Genomic DNA, 17,286 nt, shown 5'->3' with positions numbered 1-17,286 from the left:
CTAGATATACTTCAGTATTCCAAATATACACTCCTATCCCCTTTAAAAGGGTCATAAAACTAACAAAAAGTTGCCACCTCTGCTCTCCCTTTCATGGGTCTCTAATAATACTCCAAAATTTAATTTTAACCAAGCCCCTCATTCTTTTCAGTCCCTCAACAATAATCCTCCACCTCACTATCTTCAGTTGTCCTCTCAAGCTTTCAACAATATTTACAAAACTTTTATTCCTCCTACTATTCTTTGTATTCCTCCAATACCCGTACCTAAAAAACTCGAGATGCTGCAGGTATACACCTTTCAGTCCCTCCTCCGTAATAACACAGATACCAGGGAAGCTAACCCTTACAAACCCAATAAAGTGTATTTTTTAAAATCCCCAATTTTCTCCCAACCCGCAATGGTATTTAAATTCATCGGTTCCCCAGTACTCTTAACTCCTCAATATTACTAAATCCCTTAAAATCCTTGTTTATCATTCATACTCACCAGCTCCCCAATAATTCCTAAAATACTTCAATGCCTACATTTCCCTTTGAACTACCCCATATTTTTCAAATACTTTAACATACCGGAACTCCCGGAGCTCATCAATCGTCGCTATAAAGCCCTCAGCGTCCCTCCCATCCCCTTCTGCCCTCCTGTTTTGTAAAGGCTGCCGATCCTCGCTTTGCATCTAGTTCTTTTAGTCCCGGAATAAGATTGTAAAGCCCTCGAGAGCCTGCTGTTCCCCTCAAAACCCTAATATTCACATTTAAAAATCCCTCGATTGCCCTGCTACCCCTCGCAGTTCCCAAGGAGCAATGTTTACCATTCTCTCTCAGTTCCTGCCACCCCTTCCAGCACCCCAAGGGTTTACACTTAAAGAGCCCTCGCCCCCCCCCCCCCCCGCCCCAGGCCCCGCAGCCACAAACCCCCGGCTCTCCCTCCTCTCCTCTCCCCTCCCCTCCCCCCCACGATGGTGATAGTACTCCAGGGAAGGCGACGCCGGGACCTCCGGACCGCGGCCGCTTCGCCGCGCCCTCCCTCACGCCGCCTCCCCTCCCCCTTCGCCTCCGCGGGCCCCCAACGCCCACGTTCGCCGACCCCGGCCCAGCCCGGTCCACTCACATCGGCTCCAGTAACTTGGCTAGCCAGGACTTGAGGGCATCCACATCCTCTATGAGCATGGTGCAGGGAAGGCGGGCTCGGCCGCCGCTCTCGTTCCGGCCTGCCGCGGTCACCCCTCCTCGCCTCCTCACGTCTTCCTCACAGCTCCCGGTGCCCTAACCCACCGGGCATCTTACGAGACTTCAACCTACTCCCCCGGCCGGGGCCTAACAGGAACTAACCCAAGAGCCCTCACTCAACCCAGCACAACGGCTCAGGGGGGCGGGAGACAGAGCCGAGTGGCGGGCGCAAGAGCCAGTAGAAGAGAGAGGGTTGTGCACGCAAAGCCAATGAGAACGCTCGCTTGCCCCGCCAGCCAATCGTACCCACTTAAGGAGGAACATAGCAAGGTAGGTGGAGAGCTTACGTGAACTCCTGGTGCAAGATGGTATCTTGGAGAAGGTGCTGTGTCTCTTAAAGGGGCCGCAGCGGCTTTTCTGACCACGCCGCCTCCCGCCGCGGAATACTAGTGTCTGCTGCTTGGGAGTGCCTGGGGGAACCCGGCGAGTCACTCAACCTGCCTGGTTCCTTCCTCTCTTTTTTTTCTGGAAGCACACACTAATGTCCCAAAATGACTCAGCTGTAGTAAATCTGCAACACGTTCACATTGCAAGGCATGCAAAATTTTACGTTTCTTCCTTACGCACTCGTTTTGTTCGGCACACATGCTTGCATTTTTTTTGCCGCTGTGCTTAAATTACACAGAATGTTTCTGACAACCATGCCTTGGATTCCAATAATCGTCATTTTTAAAACGTGGCGCACGGATGTAAAAGGCTGAAGCCATTTCAATTTAACCAATGTGTTTCATATATGCTTTATTTAGGCAGAAAAACTATTCCAATATATATTTTTGCAATTCTCTTTACATTGCACATCTAAAATTCGCTGGGGATTTTTTTTCTTTTTCAGGGAGAATTTTGGTCAGCAAAACGTTCTTTAAAAAAAAATTTTTTAATCTAAATTACCTAAATAGGCAACTTATTTTTTACTAGATGAGAAATTCCTTTTGGAGTTTTGAAATTGGCTTGGCAGTGGTGTTAAAATGTATATTCAACAACAAATACTGAACACCTGCTATAAATATGTACTGTGTTAAGGCACTAGGATTCTAATTGTGAACAAAACAAACTGGGTCCTTTTGCTGAAGTAGTTGAACAGTTTATGGGATTATGCATTATAATAACATTTTGAAAAACACCTAATGAGCACATATGTGGTACAAAAGAGATGAGTCAACCAAAGTAAACAGGCATACCATGTACACATTGAGGAGGTGTAGGCAGACTTTTCTGTAAAGAGCTAGATAGTAAATATTCTTGGTTTTGTGCGCCATGGTGTGTCTCTGGCAACTCAACTCTGCCATCTTGGCACGAAACAGGCCATAGGTAATACGGAAGCAACTGATTGCAGCTGTGTTCCAATAAAGCTTACATGAAAATTTCAATTCAAATGTCACAACATTCTCTTCTCTTAATTTTTTACTTCAACCTTTTAAAAGCGTCAAAAAACAGTGGATAAAATGTTGACCTGGAATAATGATGTTGCCAGTTTGAAACCCTGGGCTTGCCATGTCAAGGCACATAGGACGAGCAATCAGAGAACAACTAAAGTGAAGCAACTATGAGTTGACACTTCCTGCTCTCCACTCACCTCTCTCCTCTTTCTGTAAAATCAATAAATAAAATCTTCTAAAAATAAAAGTGTAAAAGCCATGGTCACCTCACAAGTGTACAGAAACAGGTGCTGGCCCTGGCCGGTGGCTCAGTGCATAGAGCTACCGGCATATGGATGTTCCTAGGTCTGATTCCTGGTCAGGGCCCACAGGAGAAGCGACCATCTCCTTCCCCCTTCCCTTCCCTCTCCCACGCTCTCTCCCTTTTCCCCTTCTACAGCCAGTGGCTCAATTGGTTTTGGGTGGGCATTGAGGATAGCTCCATTGGAGCACATCAGCCTCTGGTGCTAAAAATAGCTCGGCACTTGATCATTGGCCCCAGATGAGGTTGCCTGGTGGATCCCTGTTGGGATGCATGCAGGAGTCTGCCTCACTATCTCCCCTCCTGTCATCTAAAAAAAAAAAAAAGAAAGGAAGGAAGGAAAGAAGGAGGCAAGGAAGAGAAACATGTGCCAACAGAGTTTGGCATGCTGGCTTCATTTTGTGCACCTTTTTACATAAGGATAAAAAAAATGAAATACACTAAGAAATAATCTGATAAACCACCTTCACTAGCATCGCTCCCCAATTTTGCAAATGAGGAAAAAAGCACGAAGAGACTGAGTGCTCTATCCATCTGTAGATGGAGCAGAGTAGCATCCAGGTCTTCTGACAAGCCAGAGGTTGCTCACATCTGACTGCCGCTTCTCCTTCCCTCTCTCCTCCTCCCTTCTTCCTTCATGTTTATCTACATTTACTTATTTCTCCTAAGGAGATAAAATGCTACTCCAAAACGACACTAATTTAAAAGAGAGAAATGTAAAAGTAATTGATTAGGTCTAAGGCTAGACAGGTACGTGATAGTACAACAGAAACGGAGCAGGAATTGCCTTTGTCACAATAAATCACTCCTCTGCAAGAATTTCAAAGTACTTTTCTTCTCCCCCCACCCCCAATTTTTTATTTACTGATTTTAGTGAGATACAAAAGGAAAGAGAGAGAGACAAGAACATCAATCCATTCCTGTATGTGCCCTGACCAGGGACTGAACTGGCAACCTCTGCGCTTTGGGATGATGCTCTAACCATCCGAGCTATCGAGCCAGGGCTCAAAGTATTTTTCAAATATATTTATAGAACAAATTTTGCAGGGCCTTATTTCAGAGGTGGAAGTACTGAGACAATGGCTTCTTAGGGACCACGGACATCATTTAACCAACCATCTTAACGGGAGTAGAACCCACATGATGATAGTAGTAATATTTGGGTTTAGGGACTCTGATAATCTTTTCTTTTCTTTTCTATTTTTCAGAATGCAATGTTATATTACTTTTCTAGACTGAATACATTATATGCATAGTAGGACTATTGCTTTGAATGTAGATGTTGAATCCCAAACTATACCTTGAAGAAATAACATCTGTAGAAGAGTTGCTTTTCTGAAGTGGAAGGGGGTTACAATATAATCAATCCCACTCCTATGCCTGGCTCACTTCATTCGCTAAACAGCTGGTTCAGCTTTGGTCAGTAGCCATGGCCCAGAATTTTCCACATACTTTAGTAGGTAGCATTGATCCTATGCACAGACTGACTCATTCGCAGTCCATGAATGAATGAGGCAATGATTTCAGCGGTGCAATTATTGGGCTACCCTGAATGCAATGCAGACATACATGAATTAATTCAACACACTGATATTGAGTGCTGGTTACCATGTGCCAGATTCTGTGCTATAGGCTTGGGCAGAGACAAAAGTTAGAAAAGTAATATCCATTTACTTCCTTTTGGAAGCTTAGATTCCGGTGGCCTAATAGTCAGACATCAGAAATAATAATCATAGCCAAAGTTGTTGAGCACATGTCTTATGCTAAATATTTTAGTATATTCTTACCACTCATCCTCACACTATCCCTAGGTAGTAAACAATATGACAGACAAGAAAAGTTCATTCCAGAGATCATGAAGCTAATGAGTGGAGAAGCCCAGCCTGGACCATGTGTATTTGACTCCAAAGCCCACACCTATAATCTTTACTTAACCATCTCACTATCAAATAATAAAATATGAAATATGTGATTCCTTCAAAAGTCATTCAAGCCCTGGCCGGTTGGCTCAGTGGTAGAGCGTCGGCCTGGTGTGCAGGAGTCCCGGGTTTGATTCCCGGCCAGGGCACACAGGAGAAGCGCCCATCTGCTTCTCCACCCCTCCCCCTCTCCTTCCTCTCTGTCTCTCTCTTCCCCTCCTGCAGTCAAGGCTCCATTGGAGCAAAGTTGGCCCCGGGCGCTGAGGATGGCTCTGTGGCCTCTGCCTCAGGTGCTAGAACGGCTCTGGACGCAACAGAGCGAGCCCCAGAGGGGCAGAACATCGCCCCCTGGTGGGCATGCCAAGTGGATCCGGTCGGGCGCATGCTGGAGTCTGTCTGCCTCCCCATTTCCAGCTTCGGAAAAATGAAAAAAAAAAAAAATCATTCAAGCCTGACCAGGCGGTGGCGCAGTGGATAGAGAGTTGGACTGGGATGCGGAAGACCCAGGTTCAAGACCCTGAGGTCGTGAGCTTGAGCGCAGGCTCATCTGGTTTGAACAAAAGCTCACCAGCTTGAGCCCAAGGTCAGTGGCTCAAGCAGGGGGTTACTCGGTCTGCAGAAGGCCTGCAGTCAAGGCACATATGAGAAAGCAATCAATGAACAATTAAGGTGTTGCAACACACAATGAAAAACTAATGATTGGGAAATGATGACCTGAATTTCTGAACCCACAAAGACTGGTTGAGGAGGTGGCGCTAGACTACGATACCCCAACTACAGTACTTTCTTACAGTACTTTCTGCTTGGACAGGGCCAGTGCCTCGCAGCCTTCAGTATTCAACTCCAATTTCACTTCCTGCAGCTGGATGGGGCTGTGTGCTGGCATCTAACAGTGTCCTACTCCACAGCCTCCAGCTATGGGGATATAGTTAATAAGACCTGTTACATGATCCTGGACTGAGCCTTGTTAGGGTACTGGAGGTAGAATGGAGGTAACAGGAATGGAAAGAGTCTTGCTCTAAGGGGTTGGGAACCTATGGCTTGCAAGCCAGATGTGGCTCTTTTGATGGCTGCATCTGGCTCACAGACAAATCTTTAATTAAAAAAAATGATTGATGCTTCTCATCTCTCCGTTCCTGTCTGTCTGTCCCTGTCTATCCCTCTCTCTGACTCTCTCTCCGTCTCTGTAAAAAATAACAATAATAAAAAAATTGCTTTATACTATCTAACTATAAAAATGGCTAATATTTGCCGACCCGTGGTGGCGCAGTGGATAAAGCATCGACCTGGAACACTGAGGTTATCGGTTCAAACCCCTGCACTGGTCTGGTCAAGGCACATATGGGAGTTGATGCTTCCTACTCCTCCCCCCCCTTTCTGTCTCTCTTTCTCTTTCTCTCTCTCTCTCTTTCTCACTCTTCTCTCTAAAATAAATAAATAAATAAATAAATAAATGGCTAATATTTAAAAAACTGACCATACTGCATGCTGATAAAGGTGCAAAGAATCTGGATCATGCATACTTTCCCGAATTCCCTAATTCAACAGCATAGTCACTCTGAAAACCAATTGTTTTTCATATTCTGTCTAAACACTAAACCTGCAACTACCATATGACCCAACAATTACACTTCTGGGCATTTATCCCAGAGAAATGAAAACTTATGTTCACTCACAAAAACCTGTACATGAATGTTTATAACAGCTTTATTTATAATAGCCTAAAACTGGAATCAGTCCAGATGACCTTAATTAAACAGGTGAATGGTTAAACAAACTGTGATACATATGTAGCATAGCATGCTACCTAGCAATGAAAAGGAAGGAACTATTGATACAATGCAGCAATTTGGATGAATTATGCTGAGTGAAGAGAAAAGCCAATCTTCAAATGTTATATATAATATATATTGTGTATCTATATATATATTCAATATATATATCTATTGATTTATATAATATTATTTTTTAGAGAGAGATGAGAAGCATCAACTTGTAGTTGCAGCACCTTAGTTATTCATTGATTGATTCTCATACGTGCCTTTACCAGGGGGATCCAGCTGAGCCGGTGACCCCTTGCTCAAGCCAGTGACCTTGGGCTCAAGCCAGCGGCCATGGCATCATGTCTATGATCCCATTCTCAAGCCAATGACTCCAGGGTTTCAAACCAGGGACCTCAACCTCTCAGGTTGACTCTCTATCCACGGCACCACTACTGGTCAGGCCATTTATATAATATTTTGAAAATGACGTAATTTTAGGAGCAGAGGAGGGAGATGGAGATGTAGAAGTAGAAGGAAAGTAGGTGTGCTTATTACAGAGCCATGTGAAGAATTCTTGTGCTGTTGGAACTGTTCTGTATCTTGACTGTGGTGGTGAATACAGGAACTATAGTGGTGATAACATTGTATAAAATTTAATTTATATCTATAAATACACACATAAACATGCACTAATGAACATAAACTTGTATCAACGTCAGTATTCTATGGTATTGTACTATAGTTTTGCAAATGTTAACAATTAGGGAATTTGGGGAAGATATGTAAGAGTTCTGTTTGCATTATTTCTTAGAATTGCATATGATTATGAATATGTCAATTAAAGAGAGTTGCTTCACACAGTTGAGAGTTTTGTCAACAGTAAGAAAAGGGTCAAAGTGGCATCTCTGGGTGTGCACGTACCAGAAATAGTCCTTGTCCTATTCACTGAGGCCTTGCGGGTTCCAGCTGGACCTGTGTGGGGACCCAGACCTGACATCCTTGCAGATTCAAAAAAGCGTGCAGGAGAAATGTGCAAAGTTTCACTGTAGTAGTGACATATTTTATTTGCAGCAGAAAACAGCAATGGTAGTGGACTGAGAAGACAGCAGTACTCTCTGGTTCTCCCTCTGATATTAGGGGGAAAATACTGCTCCCTCTTCTTCGGATTGAATAGCCTCTTGGAATTTGGATACATCAAATAATAAGAACTCATACTCCTTGTGTGCCAGGCACTCTGCCAAGCAACTTTGCATGGATTAGCCTCTTTTGGTGCTTGCATTCAGCCTTTCTTTCTTTCAAGAAATATTGATTGAAAACTGATCATAAGTAAAGTACTGTTATAGTCCTGGGGATACAGCAGTGAAGAAAATAGGCGTTCTCTTGGAGATCAATTTTAACAGGAGGAGAATGATGACAAATAACCAAAATATGTCGGGTGGAATATTTCTATAATGAAAAATAAGGCCCTGGCAGGTGGTTCAGTGGATAGAGTGTTGGCCCACTGTATGGACGTCCCGGATTCTATTCCCAGTCAGGACACACAGGAAAAGCAACCATCTGCTTCTCTCCCCTTACCTCTTCCACTTTCCTTCTCGCAGCCAGTAGTTCGATTGGTTTGAGTGCAAACCCAGGCTCTGAGGATAGCTTGTTGGTCTGATTGTCAGCCTCAGGCACTAAAAATAGCTCAGTTGATTTGAACATCAGCCCCCAGATGGGGTTTCTGGGTGGATTCTGGTTAGGATGCATGTGGGAGTCTGCCTCGCTATCTTCTCTCCTCTCACCTAAAAAAAAAATGAAAAGAAAATGAAGGCAAAGTGAGAAGATAGAGAGTGAGGTGGAAATTAAAAGGACTCTTAGCAGTGGGCTAGAGCTGGAAGGGTGTTATTCATGTGTATATCTGGGAGAAGAGCTTTCCAGGGAAGTGCAAAGACCCTGAGGCAGGAACTAGCTTGGCATGTTTCAAGAAAAAGGAGGAAGCAATGGGGTTGGAGCAGAGTGAGCCCAGGAGGAAAGTGATAGTAGAAGAGGTTACAGAAGTAGTTAGAGGCTAGATCATAAAGGACTTTGTAGGTCATGGTAGGTGCTTCGAATTTTTATTCTGAGTGATACTGGAAGACACTGAAGGTTTTAAGAGGAGGAATAAAATTATCTGATCTGATCTTTAACTTTTTAAACAGTTTCATCATGGCTGCCTTATGGTCATCAGGCTGGAGGGGACAAAAATGGAGGTAGGGAAACCAGTTTGGAGGCAATAAACCAAGAAAAACTTGATAGTAGTTTGGACTAGACTCACAGTGAAAGAGATAGTGAGAAAATTTGAAGGTACAGCCAGTTAATTTTTACCAACAGATTGTCAGTATGAAACACAAAGAAGAATCAAAGATGACACCAAGGTGTTTGGCAATCTGACACTAGAGCCTGCACTCTGGGACACTATATGGAAGAACAGTTATAAGAAGATACTGACTTCTGGCTACTAAAATATTGGGAACCTTACCACTTAATAGAAAAAAAAGTAGAACCATGGTTATGCCCCCAACTAATAATTTAGACCTCGCTAATTTCATTGACCCTTAAAAATAGGAATTATAAACATCATAAATGCATAAAATACATTTTAAAAAGTAGTCACTAAAATTAAAATCTCAATAATGTGATTGGTTGTGTTATTTCTTTCTCTAGCCTTCCTGCCTGCCTTCTTTCCTTTTGTCTTTCCCTCCTTCCTTCCATTTCTTAAGGTAATGGGGCTGACAGGCAGTGTTTTGGTGACTCAGGTGTCACATTTCGCATATGAGCCCATGACAGGGCTAGCAATGCTCTGTGGAATGTTGACAAGGCAGCTGACTGAAGCTTGTGGTTCCTGAGTCTGGAGTGGCATCAGTGAGTGATTTCTGATTCCTGAAAATGGCAGGTATTACTACTTTAGAAGAAATCTGGGCAACAGGGTTTCTCAAAATATGGGTACCTCAGAAGTGCAACTTCTCTAATTTGGCTGTATTTGTCTAAATATAAAAGTCTTCCTAATTAACATAGCTACTTGTTCCTAGCTCATGTCAGTCAAATTTAGAATTTCTGTTAAATGACTGACAGTCTGTTCAGGCTCCTATAACAAAATACCATAATACCAGGTGGCTTATGGACAACAGAAATTTATTTCTCACAATCTGGAGGCTGAAGTCTGAGTGACGGCCCCGTCTGGGTGACACACTTCTCTTTGTATCTTCACAAGGAAGAAGGCAGTGGGGAGTTTGTGGGTTCTCTTTTTAAGGCACTACTCTCATTCATAAAGGCACCATCCTTTTGACCTAAGCACTTAGCAAATGCCCCACCTTTTTTTTTTGTATTTTTCTGAAGTTGGAAATGGGGAGGCAGTCAGACAGACTCCCGCATGCGCCTGACCAGGATCCACCTGGCATGCCCACCAGGGGGCGATGCTCTGCCCATCTTGGGGCATTGCTCTGCCACAATCAGAGCCATTCTAGTGCCTGAGGCAGAGGCCACAGAGCCATCCTCAGCGCCCGGGCCAACTTTGCTCCAATGGAGCCTTGGCTGTGGGAGGGGAAGAGAGAGACAGAGAGGAAGGAGAGGGAGAGGGGTGGAGAAGCAGATGGGCGCTTCTCCTGTGTGCCCTGGCCGGGAATCAAACCCGGGACTCCTGCACGCCAGGCCGACGCTCTACCACTGAGCCAACCGGCCAGGGCCAAAGGCACCATCCTTTTGACCTAAGCACTTAGCAAATGCTCCACCTCTTAATACCATTGCATATAGGATTAGGATTTCTTTTTTTTTTGTTTGTTTTATTGATTTTAGAGAGAGGAAAGGTGAGAACAAGAGAGAGACAGGATGGTCTGTCTGTTCCTGTATGTGTCCTTGACAGAGATCGAACCGGCAACCTCTGCACTCTAGGACAATGTTCCAACCAATAGGACTCTCCAGCCAGGCAAGCATTAGGATTTCAATATATAAACATTGAGGGGGGTGGGAACAAACATTCAGACAATAGCACTGATCAAACTGGTTTCCGGAGTTCTCCACTTTTCTTTCTTTCTGTTCTCTTTAGCTTAATATATGTTCTTGTGCAGTTACCATGAACCAAGCAAGCATCGGGCTAATCATCTGGCTTGATGTAGCTCATTTTCTCACGGCAAGCCTAAGAAGTAGGTGTTATGATCATCCACAATTTACACATGAGGTCCGAGTCCCAAGTAGAAGGAATATAGCTAGCTTGGGACAGAGTTTAATTCAGACCCAAGCATCCTCCTCCACAACCTGTCAGCACAACCACTGTGCAGGCTCTTTCTCTGATGCCCACTAACTGTCAGAGATTACACACAGAGCAACCCCAGGACCAGCTAAGTGCGTAAGTCTGGAAAGATTCTTCTTTCTTTTCCTTATACTCATTTCTTGTATCATTAAAAAAAATCTATTCATCATTTAGGGAGCATAAAAGTAAAGGCAGAACACTAGTGGAAAAAAAATCATTTAAAAACAAAAGGTATCTAATAATGACACCCACATTTGTTGAGTGCCACACGCTACAGGAACAGAAGTCTCAAAAAGGAGTGTCCACAGTTTCTTCCCTGATTGTGTCATCTGTGAGTAGGGAAGTTAGGTAAATATACATGAAAAACAAATACAAAGGTACTCAAAGACAAGCCAAAGCTAATTATAGCTTTATGGATCTTAATTTAGAAATGCTGACTCAATTAAATTGGATTGAGTTACAGGTGGGTGGGTTTGGGGGAAAAAAGGCAAAACAAGGAGGAAGTTAGGTGTGTTGTAAAGTATTGAATAATGATCATGATGTGGTTTGACAGTTGGAGAAGGTGTACCACACAATTATATAGTGATAGGCTAGGGAAGAGATTCTTGTGGGCACAGGTAAGCTTGTTCTATTTTAATCAGACTAACGTTTATAGGCTAATATTCTTAAAATAACAATAAAAATAGCTGACACGTTAAAGTGCCAGATAGATATATGTGTTTTATACATGTAAGAGTTCTTTAATCCTCACAGCAATCCTGTGAAGTACTTACTATTATTACCCCTAGTTTACAGTGTGGTTAATGGTATTGCCTGAAGTCGCCTAGGTAGTAAATGATGAATTTGGTCTGTCTGATTCAGAGACTGAGCTCTTATTCACTGTGCAACCTTTCTCACTTCATTTAGCTAGAGAGAGTATTCCACACAGCCTAGCGAAGAATGGACAATTCCCCATTTAAAAGCCATATTACTATAATCAATTTCATTTTCTAAATATCTCTTGAATCTTGTTCACCTTTCTCCACCTTGACTGCCACAACTATAGCACCATCACCTCTCACCTGGACAGTTGCAATAACCTTCTGCTTCCACTTTTGCTTCCTTTTACTCCTTCTTTAGAATGATTTTTATAAAACACAAATAGAACTTTGTTTCCTCCTTGTCTAAAATGCTTCCACAGCCTCCCATCCCTCCCATTACTTCAAAGTGTGTCTCTTCCACTACACTGGAAGGACGTGACTACACTTATCTTGTTCAAGTGTTGTCTTCAACATCAAGGACAGTGCCTTGCTCATAGTAGAAGGTAAAATAAAAACTTTCTTGGCCCTGGCTGGTCGGCTCAGTGGTAGAGTGTCAGCCTGGCGTGCAGGAGTCCTGGGTTCGATTCCCGGCCAGGGCACACAGGAGAAGCGCCCATCTGCTTCTCCACCCCTCCCCCTCTCCTTCCTCTCTGTCTCTCTCTTCCCCTCCCGCAGCCAAGGCTCCATTGGAGCAAAGTTGGCCCGGGCACTGGGGATGGCTCCATGGCCTCTGCCTCAGGTGCTAGAATGGCCCTGGTTGCAACAGAGCAATGCCCCAGATGGGCAGAGCATCGCCCCTTGGTGGGCATGCTGAGTGGATCCCGGTCGGGTGCATGCGGGAGTCTGTCTGACTGCCTCCCCGTTTCCAACTTCAGAAAAATACAAATAATAATAATAATAATAATAAAAATAAATAAAAAAAACTTTCTTGAATGAATGCAATCCAAGTGACCCTTAAAAGAAGAAAATTAGTCACTTAAATAGGAAAATTAAAAGTAATGAAGTTGGAGACATGGAAGTAGGTTTTTAATGATTTTCATAATTTATAATCACATAATTATTTGTTTATATTCTTTAATGTCTCTTTAAACTGTAAGCTCCAAGAAAGCAGGGACCATCTCTGTCTTGTTCCCCACTTTATCCTAGCTCTATCTGAGATCCCTAGGAGGTACTTAATAAATATTTGTTGTGTGAATAATTTCAGTTATCAGTATGAATTGGAAGCTGATGAATCAAAGATGACCAATAGTACTGGTTAGGGTAGAATTGAAACAAGAAAACATAATCATATTTATAACTGCAGTGGAGGATGAGATTCGTTCACTTATTCAGTAAATATTTATAAGGCACCTGCTATGTGCCAGACACTGTGCTAAGGCACCCTCTGCTGTCATGGAGCTTACAATCTAGTGATAAACAGGCAGTTTAAATTCAGTGAGCCCTGGCCGAATATCTCAATTGGTTCGCAGGCATCCCCAAACTATGGCTGCGGGCCCCATGCGGCCGCCTGAGGCCATTTATCTGGCCCCCACCGCACTTCCGGAAGGGGCACCTCTTTCATTGGTGGTCAGTGAGAGGAACACTGTATGTGGCAGCCCTCCAACGGTCTGAGGGACAGTGAACTGGCCCCCTGTGTAAAAAGTTTGGGGACCCCTGATAGAGCATCATTCCAAAGAGCAGAGGTTGCCGCTTTGGTCCCTGGTCAGGGAATATAATAGGAAAAGATTGATGTTCCTGTCTCTCTCTCTCTCTCTCTCTCTCTCTCTCTTTCTCTTCCTTTGTCTCTTACTAAAAACAGCCTGACCTATGGTGGCACAGTGGGTAAAGCATCGACCCAGAGCGCTGAGGTCACTGGTTCTCTCTCTCTCTCTCTCTCTCTCTCTCTCTCCCTCTCCTCTCTAAAGTTAATAAATAAAAAATATTTTTAAAAAAATCAAAGAAATTCAGTGAGATAAATTTCCCAAGGGAAAGCAGAAAGGGGGTGCTTCAGGGAACATTTAGGAGGAGACATTTAACCCAGACATTGGTTTTTTTGTTTGTTTGTTTGTTTGTTTTTACAGAGACAGAGTCAGAGAGAGGGATAGATAGGGACAGACAGACAGGAACGTAGAGAGATGAGAAGCATCAATCATCAGATTTTTGTTGCGACACTTTAGTTGTTCATTGATTGCTTTCTCATATGTGCCTTGACTGTGGGCCTTCAGCAGACCGAGTAACCCCTTGCTGGAGCTAGTGACCTTGGGTTCAAGCTGGTGAGCTTTGCTGAAACCAGATGAGCCCGCGCTCAAACTAGTGACCTCGGGGTCTCGAACTTGGGTCCTTGGTATCCCAGTCCGACGCTCTATCCACTGCGCCACCGCCTGGTCAGGCTAACCCAGACATTGGCTGTCGGGAAGTGATGTTTAAATGGTTAGTAGCTAAAGGAAGAGGTGTGGAAAGTGATGGAGAGTATTTGTATTTGCTAAAAGCCCAGAGGCAGGAGTGCCACTGGTAGGTTCTCTATAGCCTAAGGTTCCCTCCTTCTTTCATTCAACAAATTTCTATTAAACACATACCATGTGCCAGGCATTGTGTTAGGCCATCATTAGATTTGTATTTCAAAATGAGCTGTTGAAAAATGTATACAGGGTGGGGCAAAAGTAGGTTTACTATTGTGAGTATGCAAAGAATTTATTACTTATTAATAATTGGTATTATTTTCCACACAAACAACTGTTACCTTACTTTTTTGCCACACCCTGTATATGAATAGAATGAAAAAAATACAATAAAGTCACTATAGTCAGCTGCTAAATTACTAAAATCAAGTAGGTTGAGGCATGAGAAAATGATGCTATTCTTGTTTTAACTAGGCACTTACATTTTTAACTGGAATTAAATTTTGAACTTTCCAGTCCTGCACCAACTCCTGGATACACATAAGATCCCCCAGACAACACCCTAATTATTCTCTGAGGGACCAAGGAGAGAATGTTCACATATCTAGACCATCTGACATCCATTACCCAGACCCCAGTCATATAGAGAATTACCAACCCAAAGGCTAAGAATGTAGGATGGATTGATTCTTCTCAAGAATGTACTTTTTACTATAGAAACACTTAGCTTTCTTCTTCAGACCACCCTGGGAATTGCCTAGTTATGTTTATGGTTTGCAAACCCTAAGACCCTTAAATAAATTTTTATCATTTATTTCTAGCAAAAGACTCTAGACATTCTGTGTGTGTGTGTGTGTGTGTGTGTGTGTGTGTGTTGGACAGAGACAGAGAGAAAGACAGAGAGAGGGGCAGATAGGGACAGACAGGAATGGAGAGAGATGAGAAGCATCAAGTCTTCACTATGGCTCCTTAGTTGTTCATTGACTGCTTTCTCATATGTGTCTTGACCGGGGGAGGGGAGGCTACAGCAGAGTGAGTGACCCCTTGCTCAAGCCAGCGACCTTGGGCTCAAGTCAGCGACCTTGGGCTCAAGCCAGCGACCTTTGGGCTCAAACCAGTGACCACAGGGTCATGTCTATGATCCAGACATTTTATTTTTTATTTTTTTCATTTATTGATTTTAGAGAGAAGAGAGAGAGAGAGAGAGAGAGAGAGAGAAAGGTGGGAGAAGAGCGGGAAGCAGTATTAGCTGCTTCTGATATGTGCCTTGACCAGGAAGCTCAGGGTTTCGAACCAGCGACCTCAGTGTTCCAGGTTGATGCTTTATCCACTGTGCCACCACAGGTCAGGCGATCCAGACATTTTTTATATGAGAAAAAAGAATCCACTTTTATTTACTTTTCAGTAAGACTAAGTCCTTGAGGGTTACAGCATAACACAGATTCTGGGTCCAATGGCTTTAGAAGAAAGGTTGATTCAGAATTTGGCATGAGCCATGACGCTGTTTCCATGATTACAGGTTACCTTCCCCCAGATCAGATGACTCTGGTTTTGTTCAGTTTGCCACCAGGTGTCACTGTGCTGCTCTTTGCCTGTACACTTAAGCACATTTCTTGCCTAGACAGAATTGTTTCATGTGGAGCGTAAACACTTTAAATTTTAAGAACTCTGCGTTCCCTCTGGTTCCAGAGACCCTGCTTACAGCAAGCAAAAACTGGCCTTGGACTTCTAAGGCATATTGTCCTGTCCCAGCAGGCCGCCACAGGCTGAGATGGTGGGGAGTCCAGACTTTTTTTTTTCACTTCGTTTGACTATATATCATTTGTAATTTTAAATTTATTTTTATAAAAATTTTCATTAAATTTTTTTCCCCTTAGTCCTTTGAGAAGACACACTTCTTGCACCCCCTCCCCCAAGGTGCTTTGTTGATACTTAATGAATGTTTATTGAATTAATAAATAAATGTATGTCAACAGTAACTAACCTGACCACCAGAAAGTAAAAGCCTGAGATATTTTCACTTTTTTCTTTTTTAAAGATTTTATTTACTGATGTTACAGAGATGAGGGGGAAGGGGAGCAAGAAGTATGGTTGCTTCACTTTAGTTGTGCATTGCTTACTTGTTGCTTGTTGCAAGGTTCTTGACCCAGGCAAGCCCAGGGTCTGGAACCTTCTATTTCAGCATCCTGTGTACGCTCTGTCCACCGCATCTCCACAGGTCAGGCTGGGATCATCCCTTTTCAACAGATCTTATATTGATGATGAAAGTGTTCTATTTCCTCACTGTTTGATGATGTGGTAAATATCGAGTGCTTGAAAAGTGGTTAATGCAACTGAAGAACTTCATTTTAATTTTTATTTACTTTTAATTTTTAAATTTAGCCTGACCAGGTAGTGGCGCAGTGGATAGAGCGTCGGACTAGGATGTGGAGGACCCAGGTTTGAGACTCCAAGGTTGCCAGCTTGAGCGCAGGCTCATCTGGTTTGAGCAAAGCTCACCAGCTTGGACCCAAGGTCGCTGGCTCGAGCAAGGGGTCACTCGGTCTGCTGAAGGCCTGCGGTCAAGGCACATATGAGAAAGCAATCAATGAACAACTAAGGTGTTGCAAGGAAAAACTGATCATTGATGCTTATCTCTCTCCGTTCCTGTCTGTCTATCTCTCTCTGACTCTAACTTTGTCTCTGTAAAAAAAATAAAATAAATTTAAATAGCCACATGTGGCTAGTGACTTCTTTATCAGATAGCTGAGCCTTCAATGGTAGCACAGTTGAAATAATCTGAGATTGGCCCTGGGACCAAGTAGGCTACCAGCCTTACTCTTAAAATTGGAGATTGTTAATAATTGGTTATAAAATGTCTACATTCTGGGCTGTTGAATGCCACCGACAGTATTAAATATCCATGTCATAATTAGCACCTGTCACTGAAGTTTAATAAACTTTGCATCCTGGCATCCTGACGGACACCCAATCAGGTCCGTGGGGTGGAAAGTTTGAAGGCTGGGTACTTCAACTCAAGACAGGGAGCGCGAAATGCAGTCTGCGATCCCGAACTGCATCATGGACTTTGTAGTTCAGCGTGCCCGAGACTTCCCTACCGGTGTCACCTCTCAGTGGCCTAATGGTTCACTTCCGGTATCCCGTTTTTATATGGGAATTGTAGTGTCAGCAGGTGCCTGCCAGACTTGGGGCTTAGCGGCCTTGGAACTACAATTCCCGGCAGGCTACCAGACGCACCCGGAGGTAGTTAGTAGTG

General features: G+C 43.5%; 1 protein-coding gene across 2 annotated transcripts in view; it reads right to left on the bottom strand.

The window, feature by feature from the left end:
* Nucleotides 1-1,349, bottom strand: part of RBM27 (RNA binding motif protein 27) — a 79,859-nt gene extending 78,510 nt beyond the window's left edge. For both annotated transcript variants that reach the window (XM_066272886.1, XM_066272885.1), the window contains exon 1: nucleotides 1,111-1,349. In XM_066272886.1, coding sequence (XP_066128983.1) covers nucleotides 1,111-1,169 — 59 coding nt within the window. In that variant the 5' untranslated portion in view covers nucleotides 1,170-1,349. The remainder of the gene's footprint in view (nucleotides 1-1,110) is intronic.
* Between the last annotated feature and the right edge of the window lie 15,937 nt (nucleotides 1,350-17,286).

This window comes from Saccopteryx bilineata, chromosome 4 (genome assembly GCF_036850765.1).
Source record: "Saccopteryx bilineata isolate mSacBil1 chromosome 4, mSacBil1_pri_phased_curated, whole genome shotgun sequence".
Classification (NCBI taxonomy): domain Eukaryota; kingdom Metazoa; phylum Chordata; class Mammalia; order Chiroptera; family Emballonuridae; genus Saccopteryx; species Saccopteryx bilineata.
The sequence above is the reverse complement of the archived record's forward strand: the minus strand, read 5'-3'. Positions and strand labels throughout refer to the sequence as shown.